The sequence below is a fragment of the Vespula pensylvanica genome, chromosome 1 (assembly GCF_014466175.1).
Source record: "Vespula pensylvanica isolate Volc-1 chromosome 1, ASM1446617v1, whole genome shotgun sequence".
In the NCBI taxonomy this organism is placed as follows: domain Eukaryota; kingdom Metazoa; phylum Arthropoda; class Insecta; order Hymenoptera; family Vespidae; genus Vespula; species Vespula pensylvanica.
This window is the reverse complement of record NC_057685.1, coordinates 3553014-3569498: the sequence shown is the minus strand read 5'-3', so window position 1 is coordinate 3569498 and position 16485 is coordinate 3553014. Positions and strand designations below refer to the sequence as shown.

The following is a 16485-nucleotide window of genomic DNA, read 5'->3' as shown; positions in this document are numbered from 1 at the left end:
TATATATATATATCCACGTATGTACGTGACATTTGATTCAAATGTTGTGTACGAGATCTATAGATCTACTCTCTCTCTCTCTCTCTCTCTCTCTCTCTCTCCCTCTCTCTCTCTCTCTCTCTCTCTCTCTCTCTCTCTCTCTCTCTCTCTCTCTCTCTCTGTATCTCTCTTCCTCTCACATACATGACACGCACGCATACGCACCCACAAGAGTAACTTAAAGTAGAAACTTATTGACAAAACACATACTATTACATTATTTCACGTGACATTCATGAACTCTATGATGATGTTTTATGACAGTATTATTAATACTATTTTATGACGTAAACTTTTAGAAAATCTATATAAAATGCATTTCCCACAATCCTTGCTCTTGCTTCTATTGCGTGATCGTGTTCTGTATTCTATGATTTGTGTTCTATAGTTCTTGATTCGTGATTTGTGAATCGTGAATGTAAATCATGAATTGCGAATAGAACCGTTTGTTATGAAAGTGGTGTAACTCTATTATTTGAACGAAAAATAAAACGAAAAAAGAAAAAAGAAAAAAACAAGTTAAAACTTAATTTGTTTGTTATTTAATGTGAACTTTTTACTTATGAGCAATTTACAAGAAAGATTTAAAAACATTCTTATATATCTTGGTTAATGTAAGTTTCCTCTTTAAATGAAATTGCAAAATCATTTGTTATGAAAATGGTGCAGATCCACTTTCTGCAAAGTCTAATTAAAAAATAATAAATTTTGTTTATACGAAATGAGAAAGTGAGGATTTCGTTTAACGGAAGCTCTACAAAATGCAGTTCTAAGAAGGCAAAGAACACTGATGAAAAAAAGATAAATTGAAGTTTCAAATATGTTGGATGAGGCTTCCAACAAAATCGATGAAAAAAAAAAGAAGGCGGAAATTTAAACGGAGATAGAGTCAGAGACAGATATAGTAACAGATATAGTGACAGAGAAAAAACAGAGAGAGAGAGAGAGAGAGAGAGAGAGAGAAATAGAAAAAGAAATGTAAAAGCAAATATCGTTAGAAACATGGATGAAAATTAATTGAATCGATAAATATGATCGCAATTGAAGGAAATTACGGTAACGAGCATTACTCTTTTACCTCTAACGGAATTACTTATCGTCCAACACGAAACGACACATTTCGCATCGTACGAGTTTCTCGATGATTCGTCGACTAACAAAGTATACGGCCAATCATTCAATAGAACATAACGCGAAGAATCGCTTACGTGAACAGTGGTGCTCAAATTCTAATCTTTTATATTACGACTTTTTTCGAATTTTTTCTCTTTAAAAAAAAGAAACAAAAAAGAGAACAAATATATTTAATAAATAAATAATAAAACAAATAATAATAATAATAGATACATATATATATATGTATGATGTATGTATGTATGTATGTATGTATGTATGTATGTATGTATGTATGTATGTATGTATGTATGTATGTATGTATGTATGTATCTATTACGAGAGAGAGAAAAAGAGAGAGAGAGAGAGATAACGAATATACAACAATGTATATTTCTGACGTGATCTAATTTAAAATATAGGAAATCTTTTTTCTCGACAGAGAGAAAGAGAGAGAGAGAGAGAGAGAGAGAGAGAGAGAGGGATCGCGTTACACGGTTTATAACTCCGTCAACGAGAGATACAAGAAGAGATATACGAAGCGAGAGGCAAATAATTGAAATTCCGTCACCACCGCAACGTAACGTACGATGCCTTCGAGGGATGAATTAATGGTCGTCGCAAGAGATATCCCGTTTTCTTCATCTTTTGATTCCATCTTTTCATGGTTTTCTCTATTTAATATCTCTTTGTAATAATATTTATACGAAATATTCATTCGACACGATGAAATTTTTGTACATTCTATCGACAATGTTCCATTGTAATCGATGGGCGATATTAAACGAAAGGAAAACAGAAAAAAGAAACAAATAACAAAAAAAAAGGAATATTTACAAGTGGTTTCCATCGGCGAAAAAAAAAATATTTCCAGTTGAAAACATATGATAGAATCGGTTATCACACTGTCAAGAGTTACACGGAAAAAAAATTAATCGATATTTTCCATTGGAAACTTATCTCTGATCGCGTCTTTTAAAAAGGAGTTAAAGTTTTCATTCACAAATGATCGATAGGTTAATCAAAATATATTCAGGATCGATCAATGATATCGAATATTCAGTGACGCGCTCCTTAACCTTCTTTCTATTCGTTCTAAAATCGTGCGAATAAAGGCTTTGATAATTTCGTTCGTGAAGGATATGGAATAAGAAAATTCAAGTTGGGTCGGCAAAGGATTTATAGCGGAATTGTCGAAAGCTAATGCGATATGAAATGGTGATGGGGCGGAATAGAGTGGGTGGTAGAGAGAGACAGAAAAAGAGAGAGACAGAGAATACAAGAAAGAGAGAGAGAGAGAGAGAGAGAGAGAGAGAGAGAGAGAGAGAGAGATAGGTTGATATATAAGTTCCTTCGCTTACTTTACATAAATCAAAAGACACCCCTTTTACGGAAACGTAATTCACTGTCTTGTCTACGTTCTTACCACCCTCTAGGCACTTACTCGAGAAAAAAAAATATAGAAGCGTCGAAATGACTTATTTCATATCCTCCGTTCCATTGGAACGATTTAGACCTTAATCCTTAAACCTCGGAATAATGAGATACTTAGTAAACTTTTACGATAACTTAGTAAAATTTTATTACGATAAATACCTACACAAAATTAACATATTTATTATCGATCGAAAACTAAATATTACCTTCGAAATTATTTCAAACAATATTCTCTCGTGTCCTCTTTTTCTTTCCTTTTTATTTTTCTTTCTTTTTATTCTTCTATTCATATATCCTTAAACATAGAATTATTCTTTCAACCTTCTTTCACAAATATTTCACATTACTTTAAAAGTTTACTGTTGTACATAACTCAATGAAGAAAAAGAAGAAGAAGAAATGGAAGAAGATCGTTCCACGGTTGACGAGAATGGCAATAAAATAAAGAACGTATGGTGTTTTCTTCGTTAAAAGAGAATCTTGGTAAGAATGAGAGAAACTAAGCGAAAAAAATCTTTTTGAGAAAAGTCACGTACGCTGTGATTTACGATCTAAGGTAAATGGAAATACATACTTATACGGTATGTCTCAGGGAAACTGATAACGTTGGAATTATATATATTTTGAAGAAAATTATATGTGATAATACTTAAATTTATTCGTGTAATTTAATAGTACAAATTATTACATTGAAAATTAACATAATCCAAATTTATTTCTTGAAGATATCTTACAGGTCAGCTTCATCTTTGCGTAAACATTTCCTACAATCTCTTAATGATATTTTATATGGTTTAACATTTCAACAAGAATGTTGGCGATTTTCTCTCGGAATTTGGCTTTCGGTTCTTCGGTCGTAACAAGTAACATAACTGCAATGCATCTGGCATTTAAGGTGACCTACATAAAAAAAATCACACCCTGACACAGGTCAGATAATCATTAAGAGATCGCAGGAATGTCATTACGCTTCGGATAAAGCTCACCTGCAAAATAATAACCCAAAAAATAAATTTGTAATATTTTGATTTCAAATGGTATATTTTGTAATATTAAATTTTATGAACAAAAATTTATTATCAAATATTATTCTCTTACAAATATTTATATTCTAAAAACTTTTAGTTTCTTTGATACACTCTGTATATACTTGTCCTATATTTAAAGTCAATTTGAAAAATTCACAACTTCTTTTTTTCAAGATATGATGTTCACTTTAACGATACATATATACATATATATTTAAAACAAAAATAGTCTTCCTATGATATATACATATATATATATATGTGTGTGTATGTGTGGGTGTGCAAAAAAAGATAAGTTTGCTGTACATATCCTAGAGTTAACACTTTCTTCGAATAACTTCATTCAACTTCATTAAACTTGTTCAACGAAGAAGAGCTATATCCTATCAAGAGATACAGAATTGCTATTTCATCGGAGCTCAGACGTGAGCATAAAGAAACTTGAAATGAAAAAAGTCGCAACCCTAAAGCAAGTACATATAAAAATAAAAGAGCAAAAGAAAAAAGTTACCGTTGCCTAGAGATATAACATCGACAAAAACGAGATAATTCGTAGGCATTACGTAAAATCGATTCTTCGATTACGTAATGATGGAGCTCAGTTATATTTTCATTCGTGACTCTAACTGACTAAACAATACTTAATAATTAAATTAAAAAAATTCGTTTAAGCGATTTTTCGAAATTCGACAAATCACTTATTAAAACGAATATTTATATTTTCACGTCGAAGATAATCAAAGAAGAATTTCTTTTTCTTATCTTCAATAAATACAAACGCATGAAGAATTCGATATTATTTTCATTCATGACTGACTGAACAATAATAAAGAAACAAAAAAAGAATTATTTTATTAATCGTTCAAAATACGATGGATCATCTAAAAGGAATTTGTATATTTTTAAATAGAGGAAAATTCAAAAACATTTCTCTTTGTTTATTCCTCTTTAGGTATAAAATTTAGAGATTTAATATTTTCACGAAAAATACCGACACACGCGAGGCGATCCTTTAGTATAATTAAAACTCATAACAACGTCCTCTGGCATCGGATCGCACCAGTGCATCCTGTCAAATTTAATAACGTACTCATGCTGTCGAGTGTCAAACATTCACGGGAATTCTGCTGCTAGGTAAATGGTACTTGCCTGCGAAATTAGATGATGAACGAAAATCGTTTGAAAATGCAAATTTTGCTAATAATATACTAATTATCAATAATCTCGCGCTCTCTCTCTCTCTCTCTCTCTTTCTCTCTCTCTCTCTCTCTCCCTCTCTCCCTCTCTCTTTCACTCTCCTTCTATATGAAACATTACAAAAGTAAAATAAAAATAATCTCAATTTTTTTTCTTTTCTACAAAGGAATGATTTAAAACGAACATATTTTTTATTACTTTTCGTTACCTTCACCGGTATACAGAAGATGATCAAAAGAAGATCAGCAGTAGCTAAACCACCAAGAAAAACATTTGTAGGGGTTGCAGGTAATGGTCTTAATCTTGGACAAAGCGTCGAGGCAATGATGACTACATTTCCTAGAAAAAAGAAAATCAAAATAACTTTATTACCGATTATGAGAGTTAAATATTATTATACGAGGCCCTGTCGTATTGATATTTACGAGAGGAATTTATCTGGGCGAATGGGAATTCGTGTGAAATGGCAGCTTTAATACCTCCCATTCGAAATACTAACACTACTACTACTATTAATGCTATATTCGTAGAAAGTTCAATGGAAATAACGATATAGCGTACAAACGTCATCAAAACAACTTGTATAAAATATCGAAGTTCATTGTCAATATCTCATTTACTATGGAAGTTTCATAATAACATATTTCATCAGGATAATATATATCAATTATTTATGATCCGATTTTATCATTAAAAATTGAACTTCGATAATGATATTTAATTAATTGTACGACTAATCTTAATTAATGATACTTATCGAAACTCTATTCAAAGCTGATTAATCAAAATTGTCTAATAACTATGATATATCTATTCGTTTCGAACGTATTTAAATATTTACGAAATGGAAACGAATAAGCCAAATTTTTCTTATCTACGTTTTTATTAATGAACTATAGATTTTCTTACTAATTATAATAGAATAAGAAAGTACTTGACGTATATAATTTGTCATTAATTAGTTCAAGAAAGTGTACCTTCCATTTGCAAAATTTTTATGGTTGATTTATGCTATATTAAAATTTTTTCCTTTTCTCACATAATTTATTTTCTTTATCTTTTGTTTTTCTTTTTCCTGTAATATAGGAGATACAAAATTACTTTTTTATTTAATCTTAATCTCCGAGTAATGAATATTTTAATTGAAATTTCCAGTAGGATTTGCTAATAATTAGATTTTAATTAACACTCACCTATTAATCCAAGAAAAAAGGTCGAGGAATAGACAACGAGAACTGGAGCCAGTTCCTTCCATCTGAATTTATAGAAGGACTCGTTCATATCATAATCGGGGAACTTAATCAATGTTTCATTTGTCACATTGAACGTCATTGCGATCGATTTTCACTATTCGCGACACTTCAGAAGTAAATTAGATCGACCAGTGAAATAGTTTTCTATTTTCTTGTGTAACATTCCCGATTATTTAAACTCAAAGATCAAAATCACCGAACAGAAAATTTTTCTCGTTTTTTTCGACATCGTCTCGTTTAATATTCATTCGATATATGTATTTTACAGAAAACTCTTGTATGATGTATTTAAAAAATAATACTTTAATCCCCGGTCCACGACTCGCATCGATGCATTTTCGGTTATTGGATTAAGAAAAATTTCTATGAAAAAGAATTTGTATTACGGATTAATTTTCTATAATCTTATTTTTCCGCGCAAAAAATTTATACACCGTGAAACTTATATAATTTACACTTACTTCGAATTATTAATTAAAACTTATATTACAAGTTAGATTAGATATAAAAATGATATTACAAGTTCTATTTATATTAACGCAAAATTTATATCATAATCACGAGTTATAAATTATATTACAACTTACATTTTAAAATAACTAATATTATATTAATTAATATTATATTAACCATAACATATGTACTTGGTACATCGAATATGTATAAAAAATTAATGTTCTAATAACGAAACTGAAATGAAACTTCAAATATACACAGGTACGTATGTATGTACGCAAGTATATGACTCAAAAATTACATAACGTTATAAAAAGTTAAAAGAAGAAAGAAAAGAAAAGAAAAAAAAAGTAATGACGACGCAACTCTCATCGGGGATAACTACGTTCTGGTCGCGACATTTTCGAAGTACGAATAAAAAAAAAGAGAACAAAAAAAAACAAACAAAAAAGAAGCAAATTAAAAAGAAAGAAGAAAAAACGAAAATGAAATAGATACACAAAATCCGTAATAATGACGGTAATTGGAACGAGGTCGCACTTAATACAAGCAAGAGAGAGTTCACAACTTCAATAAGAGATTTCGGCTTCAATTCGACGCGGCTTTGGCGTCACGTTTCTCACATTACGTAATGATTTGTTCATTCGAATGAATATATTCATTCATGCTTCTGTTCGATTCGATAGTGTAAATCAATTCGCAAACTCTCTAAGTTATTCTTTAACACAGACTATTGTTACTCCAACATGAAACATTGCTCTGTAACAAGATTCTACAACATAATAGAACAAACCGAATTCTAGCAAAACCAAGCGAGAAATTTCACTTTACAAAGTACTCGATAATGTTATTTCATTTGATATCAAAGTGAGATTAGGTTTCTCGAGAATGCTATTGTGTTCAAATGAAAACGATTTTACTCTCTCTCTCTCTCTCTCTCTCTCTCTCTCTCTCTCTCTCTCTCTCTCTCTCTCTCTTTCTGTCTCTTATATTTACATCGTAAAAATTCAATCGATTGTACATATATGAATAATTACTTTCCACATTTTCAACAACCATCGTACTTCGCTAGAAATTCAACGATACATACGATTTTATAGTGAATAATAAAGAGAAAGAGAGAGAGAGAGAAAGAGAGACATATAAATTTATCAATAAAACATATGTCATTGATAATCGATGCATGACTTTCTCGAAATAAACAAAATGAAATTGCAATCGACGTATTTACATAAAAGAACCATTTTAACGGGTCATTTACTCGAAATATACTAGACAAATCCATCTCGAGAGCATTACGTATGAGGTTTGAAAGCTGTGCTTTAATCCCTTGAATGCTCTGGCTCGTATACCTCAGATGGATTTGCTTCTACAGAAATGCTTCGCGTTTCCGTAACGATACCTACGCAGAAATCAATGCAATATCGGAATCTGTTTCATACGTAGATATACATATGTATGTACATATATGCATATTTGTATTATATATATATATGCATTACCTACAACGTAGATATGAAAAAGAAAGAGCGAGTAGATTTCTGATTATATCGTACTACCACTGACGTTTAACGATTAATTACTAAGTGACATCAATATCAAAGGAATCAACTATGTGCATATACATATATATACATATGCATAAGTATATATTGCTTACATATGTAAATATGTACACGCATGAGAAGAAGAGAGAGAAGGAAAGAGTAAATTTGTGATTACATCGTAATACTACTAACGTCTAACAATTAATTATTATGTGACATCAATATTAAAGAAATCAACTACGTGCATATATACATACGTATATATGTACATTATCTACTTATGTAAATACATACGTATTAGAAGGAAAGAGAGAGAGAGAGAGAGTAAATTTCTGATTGCATCGTAGTACCATTGACGTCTAACGATTAATTACAATATGACATCAATATCAAAGGAAGCAACTACGTACACAAACACATACACGTACCCATATATATATGCATATACATACGTAAGTACGTACTATGTATGAGAAAGAAAAAGAGAGAGAGAGAGAGAGTAAATTTGTGATTGCATCGTAGTACTACTAACGTCTAAGGATTAATTACCACGTGATATCAATATTAAAGGAATCAACTATATATATATATATATATATATATATATATATATATATATTATTTATACGCAGGTAAGTACACACATATGTACGAGAATGAAAGATAGAGCAAATTTGTGATCGTATCGTAATAACATCTATCAAGGAATTAAAATGTGACATTAATATTAAAGAAATCGATCAATGGGAAATATAATACCAAAGTATTCTTTATCCAGCATAAAAATGACTTCAAGTAATAATACAAAACTGTTGGAAAAATTTTTAGAAAGAAAAAAGGAAGAAAGGAAAACATAAATAATAGAGTCAGCAATTGTTCGTTATAATACATTATTCCTTGTACGGAATCACTTCGTAGATAAAGTTCCGATTTCAGTTGAAATTGTTTCAGTACTTTTTATACTCTTTTAACCTTATATTTTCTACATCATGTTTAAAAGTGCAAAAGGAAAAAGTAAAAGTAGGAGAAAGAAAAATAAGAGAAAAAGGAAAGTGAAGAGCGAAAAAGTAATTGAGTGAAGACAAGCGACGAGCTTGAGAATCGTTCTTCTTCAAAGTCAAGGGACCAACGTAAAAGTTATAATAGAGACTTTAGTTCAATCTAAAATTATCTACTTCGAGTGTAAAATGTCTTTTCCGATAATCGACAAAGTGATATATTTTTTTGGCCAGTAACAATGTATTTGAAATATCAAAAGTATATATTACAAATTATTTATCTCGAACGATCGATAACAGATATCATATTGTTAAATTACTTTATTAACTATAGAGAAAATGATCCTGTGTTACATTCAAATCCAAAGTAAAAATAATAAAAGGGTAAGAAAAAAAATAAAAGTCATTAGATGTTAAGAATATCGAGAAAAAAGTTCGAATGAGAAAACATCTGATAAAGCTCGTAATTGGGGATTACAACAGAGGATAAGAAGACCTTATTAGATGAACTTTGTAATATCCGATCGGGTCATAATGGCTTTAACGTTAAATCTTAATTTCAACAATTTTCTTTGAATTTCCTTTCTTTCTTACCGATCTGCAGAATAAACTTTAAAACAAAAAAATAAAAATAAAAGAAAAAACACTAAAGAAAGAAAAAGCAGATTTTTATATGACTTTTATATATATCATATTTCATTTATTTATATAATTACTTTATGATCGTTCCGTCTTATTTATATGATCTTTTGAATAAAACGTTATTTCTCATTGATCGAAAAAAATTTGTAAGAAAGATGTTCGTACGGATCTTTCAAAGTATAAATAAAAGAAAGAAAAAGAACATTAGACGAGTACTTGGACATCGTGATTAAAAAAAAAAAAAAGAAAGAAAGAAAGAAAGAAAAAAGAAAAAAGAGAGAAAAGAATGGAGAAGAAATAGATGAGAGAGAAAAAAATGTAATCAATTTCTCTCGAGCAACAAAAAGAAATCGCTATTTTGACTGACGATAATCTCTATCATCGAAATTTCTGCTAGAATCTCGATCAATTGGCATCCAGCCCGTAACTATCTCTCTCTTTCTCTTTCTTACTTTCACGATGGCGTAATTCGAAACGGAAATGAATTCATAGCACCGCACGTTCGTTGGGAGTTTCTTTTACGAGCCTGGGGTTTACGAATCTCTTCGACAATGCGGTAAACCTTATCGTACAAATATTTGTATGCAAAATCTTCTGAAAACATAAATATCTTAATCACGATACGGAGAATGTGAGGAACGAGAGATCTTTCGAGTGAAGATATTTATAGCCGATGGATTGAATGATTGTGATTGCGGCTTTGCTAGATGTAAATGTATATTGCAGTGTAAACCGACAATAATATAGCTTATTGCCGTTAATCCGTCTAAATTTGATATCTTTTACTTGTATATCTATATATTTGAATTATTAAATAAATTAATTTATTAATTTATATTCAAAGATTAACGTTTGTTAATAATATAATTTATATTTAGTATCGTATAGTTATATATTGTAAGTGCATACTTTAATCAATCCTATAACTGAAGCCTGTATATTTTAAAACAAGTATTCTTATGTTATTACTATAAATTTCACGTTATATAATATTTGTTTAAAAAGGAAAAAATGAATGTTTTACGAAGTATCAGAAGTGTAGTTATTATAAAATATAACTATCCTTAGAATATATATATATACACACACACAAATATACACACACATCCCACATACGTAGGTGCATACTACGTAAGTATGACGAACTACATTCATCTCTTTCAATCTAGTCGTATGTTGGAAGCAACGCAGAAAATAAACAAATGACGTAGAAAGTACATGAAGGAGGCAACCCATTGAAAAGTACACCTTTTAACATTGGCACACTCCGAATAGAAGCTTGCTATCTCGCTAACGACGATATTTTCATTTCACCTACGGACCATTGCTTTTCGCGAACGAGCGACGCTATGTCGATTTAAAAATTCGTCCGATTCGGAAAAAAAAAAGAAAAAAAAAGAAAAAGATAGAACAAAAATTTACAACTAAAATTCCATCGATTTTTCACAACTTCCTGTTCGATAATCGTGACACGCGAGCTATGGATAATGCGCCATCGTGATTTATACTCCTAAACAAGTAACACGTGCCAGCTATAACTTTGTATTTATAGGATACTCACAGATGACCATGCACCTTTGTAAACATATGCACTGTCAGAACGTTCATAACGAAAACTCTACTATCGGTGATGGAAACGTTCACACGGATTTAGATCGACGCACACATTCGTAAACTTCTTCAAAATTTTCATACATTTTCCTTTTTTTCCTTTCTCTTTTCTTCTTCTTTTTTTTTTACGTATAAATTTAATTAAATCTCTATAACTTTATGTAATCTTCAAGTCACATACTAATAATACTTTTGTACATAATTTTTAATTTCGTTATATAATAATGTAATTTTTCATTTGTTCGACATAAAATTAAACTTCTCTATTACTTCGTATTTCAAGATTAATATTTGCTAAGTAAATATAAGTTTTACTTGCTATTGTTATACGAATATAAATTATATAAGTTTTTTATATTATATGATTTCTTGCTAGACGTAACAAAAAAATTTTTTATATACAGAGGGTTAAGTTTATCTATGTATAAATAATAAAACCTATATAAAAAATTTCTTACGTTATTCTTCTTTGTTTTCTTTTCCCCTCGAATAGAATCGAACGAAAGCAAAGAAAGAAAAATAAAAAGCAAACGAGATCTTCTTTCTTCGAATAAGTATGAATGTACACATACGACGATCTTTCATCTTTTACTCGAATTTCATCATCGATATGCTTGGATCTATGGAATCGATGTATGTACATACAAACCCGTGATTTATAACCGCAAACAGGTAGCACGTCCCTGAGGTAAGTCTATATACGATCCTATTTATGGGATATCCAGACATAGCATCAACCGATTTCTGTAATCACTATACGTGTGAACGACTGTATCCATCGCTAACCGAAAACGATCGAGATCGAATGGAGAATAGATCTTTATATAAAGTTATTATAAAAATGTATGTATGTGTGTGTATATGTATATATACGTATTGTGTGTGTCTACGATCTCAATCTCGAATAAGAAAAAATTTTCATATAAAGAATATTAAAAAAAAATAAAATAATTCATTTTTTTATAAAATGATCCCCTTATCCTCTACCCCTTCGTATATTGATCTATCGATAATCCAATATGGTAATACATGTAGATACTTTTAATATTTTGTTGAGTATGAAATGAACTTTATGAAGAAAGGAAAATCGTTTAAGCAAACATTATTACGATGGAGAAATGCAAAAAAAAAGGAAATGAGATATTCGTGGATGATCGTTAATTTTATCTCTATCGGAAGGTAGACAGAACGATTCTAAATATATCTTTGTGAGGTAGAGAGACAGTAATTAATTCGTATATACACTTCAATGTATGATTCTATCCAAGTTCTATAAATGTTATCGCTGTCATGGTTAAACCGCGAACAAGCAAGCAAGCAAGCTAGTTGCTATAATATATATATATATATATATATATATATATGTCTCTCTCTGTATTCCTAATATATATACTTTATATATATATATGTACTATATAGTATATTTATATTATATATACCTATATAAAACATAATATTTTATATATATAAAAATATATATATGGATGTACGTACGTACGTACGTATGTCTGTACATATGTACGATGAACGTATTAATGTATATATGATTAAACGTATCAAATGGAACTCATCGTCTGCACGTAACGGATCCAGTTGAACGTAACAAAGTAATCGAGAGTCTTAATCGACTAGTCACGTCTCGAAGGTAGTCTAGGCTTTGGAGCAATAGCTGTAGAAACGATACATATTTCCGATCAATACAATGGCGCAAAAGCTGCGTTCGCGCGATTAATTTCAAGCATCGCGTCGTATCTCTCGTCCTTTGTTCGACGAATCGGACTAGCGAATCGCACCGATAAACTAAACTAAACTCTGTCGAGCTGCCTTTACATACATACTATACATCCATCTAAATTCGATCGAAAGTATAATTCTCTATGCAGAACGTTTAATAGATCGGAAAATCTTCCGATTTTCTTTTCACGAGAAAAAGAGAAAGAGAGATAAAACATCTTTATCTTGATTCATCACGACACCGAAATTTTTAACTATCAGAATACTCACGAGTTTTTCGAGAACGAACATAATAATCGTTCTTAATTTTCAAGAAGCAATCGAGAAAACGAGAAAATGTTCTCTTTATCGATCCAAACATTTTTTTCTTCAATTTTTTTTTTCCTATATAAAACATGTGAAAAGACTATCGTTATTTAATTCGAACATGTATATTTCATTTTTATTTCGCCCTTTACTTTAGATAATACCCATGCGTTGTTATTCAATGAAATCTTTTTTCTTTTCTTTTTTTTCTTTTTTCTTTTACTTCCTGTCTTATCATCTAACGTTTACTCCTATTGTAAAGCTCAACATATACGTATTTTTACTTCCTACCGCCCAGACCTCTTTTCATCGTATCCACAAATTCATGTCCATATTTTGAACAACGTTTCGTAAAAACTTTATAACGAGACTCGAGATTTCTTTTCAGTATCTCGCTACAGAAAAACACACGCAATTATAAATAAAACGAATCTCATTCATCCTCTAGTTCTCTTTTTTAATGTGTTGTGCGATGGAGAGGAAAATTCTCTCTCTCTCTCTCTCTCTTTCTCTCTCTCTCTCTCTCTCTCTCTCTCTCTCTCTCTCTTTACGAATGAAAAAGCACGATGTACATTTCGACAAATCCTTTGTTATTTCACTGTTTTCTTTAGCTTAAGAAAATTTACGATTTATTTCTCTTATTTTTATTTATTTCTTTTTCTTTCTTTTTTTTTCTTGGTGAAAATTTTATTGAAAATTGATTTTTAAAGAGATCGATATAAGAAAGTAATTCGTTCGATAGTCGTTTGCTCGAATTTTATTATTTCTTTTTCTAACGAATGATCAAATTGTAAGATAGAACTTGCTAAACTTTAATGAACATAGACCTACTTTCGAGAACGGTAACTTTACGTGATCCAGTTAAAGGTGTAATTACTATCGAGAGTTGATAGATAGACAATTCAAAAGTAATTAGATTTATGAGCTGAGAGATACTGGACAGAAAAAAAAAATAATTGTCATGTGATTTTTAATTGAATCAACTTAGAATTGTTCAACCTACGATTCACGATGAGTAAAACTCTCTTAATGAACGTGTAAGCTCTTCTCATATTTCAATATTTAACACAACCTACGCGCTTTTGGAGTCTCTGATCTGAGGTAATCGATAACGAATAAGAGTAAAGTTACAAAGAAACGAACAAGTGTCAGTTGCAAAGGAAACTCTAACTAAATTTTTTTTATATCTAAAGTATCAAGATGTAGTAGATATTTCTTTTAGCGATCCATCAAAAAAAAGACGTTACTTCCTCGAGATAAAATAATTCGATTATATTTACACAAGCTGATGTATATCGACGATATATAAAAACTAGTCAAAATGTGAAAAATTGTACGTATAAAATCTTTTAAATACTTTCGATGTGCGTATCTCTCTTAATCCTTTTCTAACGAAATTCTCTTTAATGTGTGCACATATACGCATAAAAAAATCTTAAAAATATTATATATGTATACAATTTAATAATCTAATATTTTTTCTCCCCTTGTAAAAAGATAGAAAATTTAACAAAACACCGTATTTCACTTCAACCCTTTTTTCGTACTGAAAACTTCACTAAATTTGCATTACACTTTTGTTTTCTATTCAAGATTTTTCAAACTTTTATGAACCGAAAATCATATTTGAAAATAGTAATTTTTCACGATCTATTCGAAAGTGTAATTAATGTCAAGAGTTGATCGATAAGCAATTAAAAATTAATTTGATATTGATCTAAGAGCTGAAAGAAACTAAACAGAAAAATAATAATTCTCATATGATCTTTAATTGAATCAATTTTGTATTGTTCATCCGACGATTCTCGATGAGTAAAACTCTCCTAATGAACTCTTATATTTTAATATTCAACTCGAACCCTTAGTACTCTTATATTTTAATATTTAACGTGAATCACATTTTAGAAATTTATTTAAATACATTTCTATGAGTTCTCTAAATATATATATATATATATAAATTGTATAATAGAATAGAATAAAACAATATATATATATATATGTATATGTGTTATTCTATTCTATTGTTTACCGAAAAATTTAATCGACTTAATAATTTCCATCGACGAGTAAAGAATAAATAATAATTGCCTTATTTAAAAGAGAAAAAAAGCAAATGAAAAAGTTCACTGTCACAATCGACGTATTCTTTTTAACACGAAGTTTTATTCACTTTTTGTCCTTTTCTTTTTTTTTTTTTTGTTCAATCCTAATTCGAGAGAATCATTCAGTCCTCTCTGTGGACCACCGCGAAGCGTCTCGACGAAGCCGTATCTATAAACTGAAACTGAATCGAGCCATGCGACCGAAGAAGAAGCCGCCAAGTCGAGTACGCTCGACTACGTCCGGAGAGAGCCGAAAATCACCGAGATCTTTTCTACTACATAATAATACCTTACTCGGATCATTTATTTCATTGTTTCATATTTATATTTTTTGTCATTTTAACATACGACTGTTTATTTTCATATTTTGAAATTTATCCAAATAATAATATCTTCGGATTTTTTTTATGTATCCAAAAGAAAAATAACGTCGAAATGTTTAATACAAGATGGATCAAAAATTCTTATCTGGGCCAAAAGTTTCTAGGCGATTTTATAATAATTATAATTATAATAATAATGTATATAATCCTTTTTTTATCCAGAATGCAAAATTACGAAAGAATAGGAAATTCTCTATAATCGAAAAACAACAATTAGCCTCGAAGAATCTCGAAAAAAGTAATTGATTTTTAAAATCCCTTAAGGACTGTTAGGCAGCCCTATTTAATCAAAAACTCCGATATTATTCATTGGTCAACCAAATAATTTGTCAATCTTTTATCATGCTAATATGACACTTACGATGAGTCATATCGTACTACTATACGTTTACTACGAAGCTTCTTCTCTCGCGTCATTAAAATAGGTTGCTCGGAACGTTTGTTATCCTTACAAGTTTATCCACACAACCCTTTAAAGCTGCTACAACGTAAAAGACAAACATACTTACAAAGTTTCATACATATATACATGTATACGCGTCACTTTGTAAGTTAGATCGAGCTAGACAAGTTTTAAACAATTGGTAAATAACTCTCCTCTTAAAGTAATCAAATGTAAAGTAAAAAAGAAAAAAG

General features: G+C 30.0%; 1 protein-coding gene across 9 annotated transcripts in view; it reads right to left on the bottom strand.

Moving 5' to 3' along the window:
• The window catches only part of LOC122627364 (QRFP-like peptide receptor), a 46697-nt gene extending 31058 nt beyond the window's left edge, over positions 1 to 15639 (bottom strand). For all 9 annotated transcript variants that reach the window (XM_043808484.1, XM_043808491.1, XM_043808467.1 and 6 more), the window contains exons 1-3: positions 15394 to 15639; positions 6008 to 6430; positions 5023 to 5153 (exon numbers count right to left, since the gene is read on the bottom strand). In XM_043808484.1, the coding sequence (XP_043664419.1) occupies positions 5023 to 5153; positions 6008 to 6146 (270 nt within the window). In that variant the 5' untranslated portion in view covers positions 6147 to 6430; positions 15394 to 15639. The remainder of the gene's footprint in view (positions 1 to 5022; positions 5154 to 6007; positions 6431 to 15393) is intronic.
• Between the last annotated feature and the right edge of the window lie 846 nt (positions 15640 to 16485).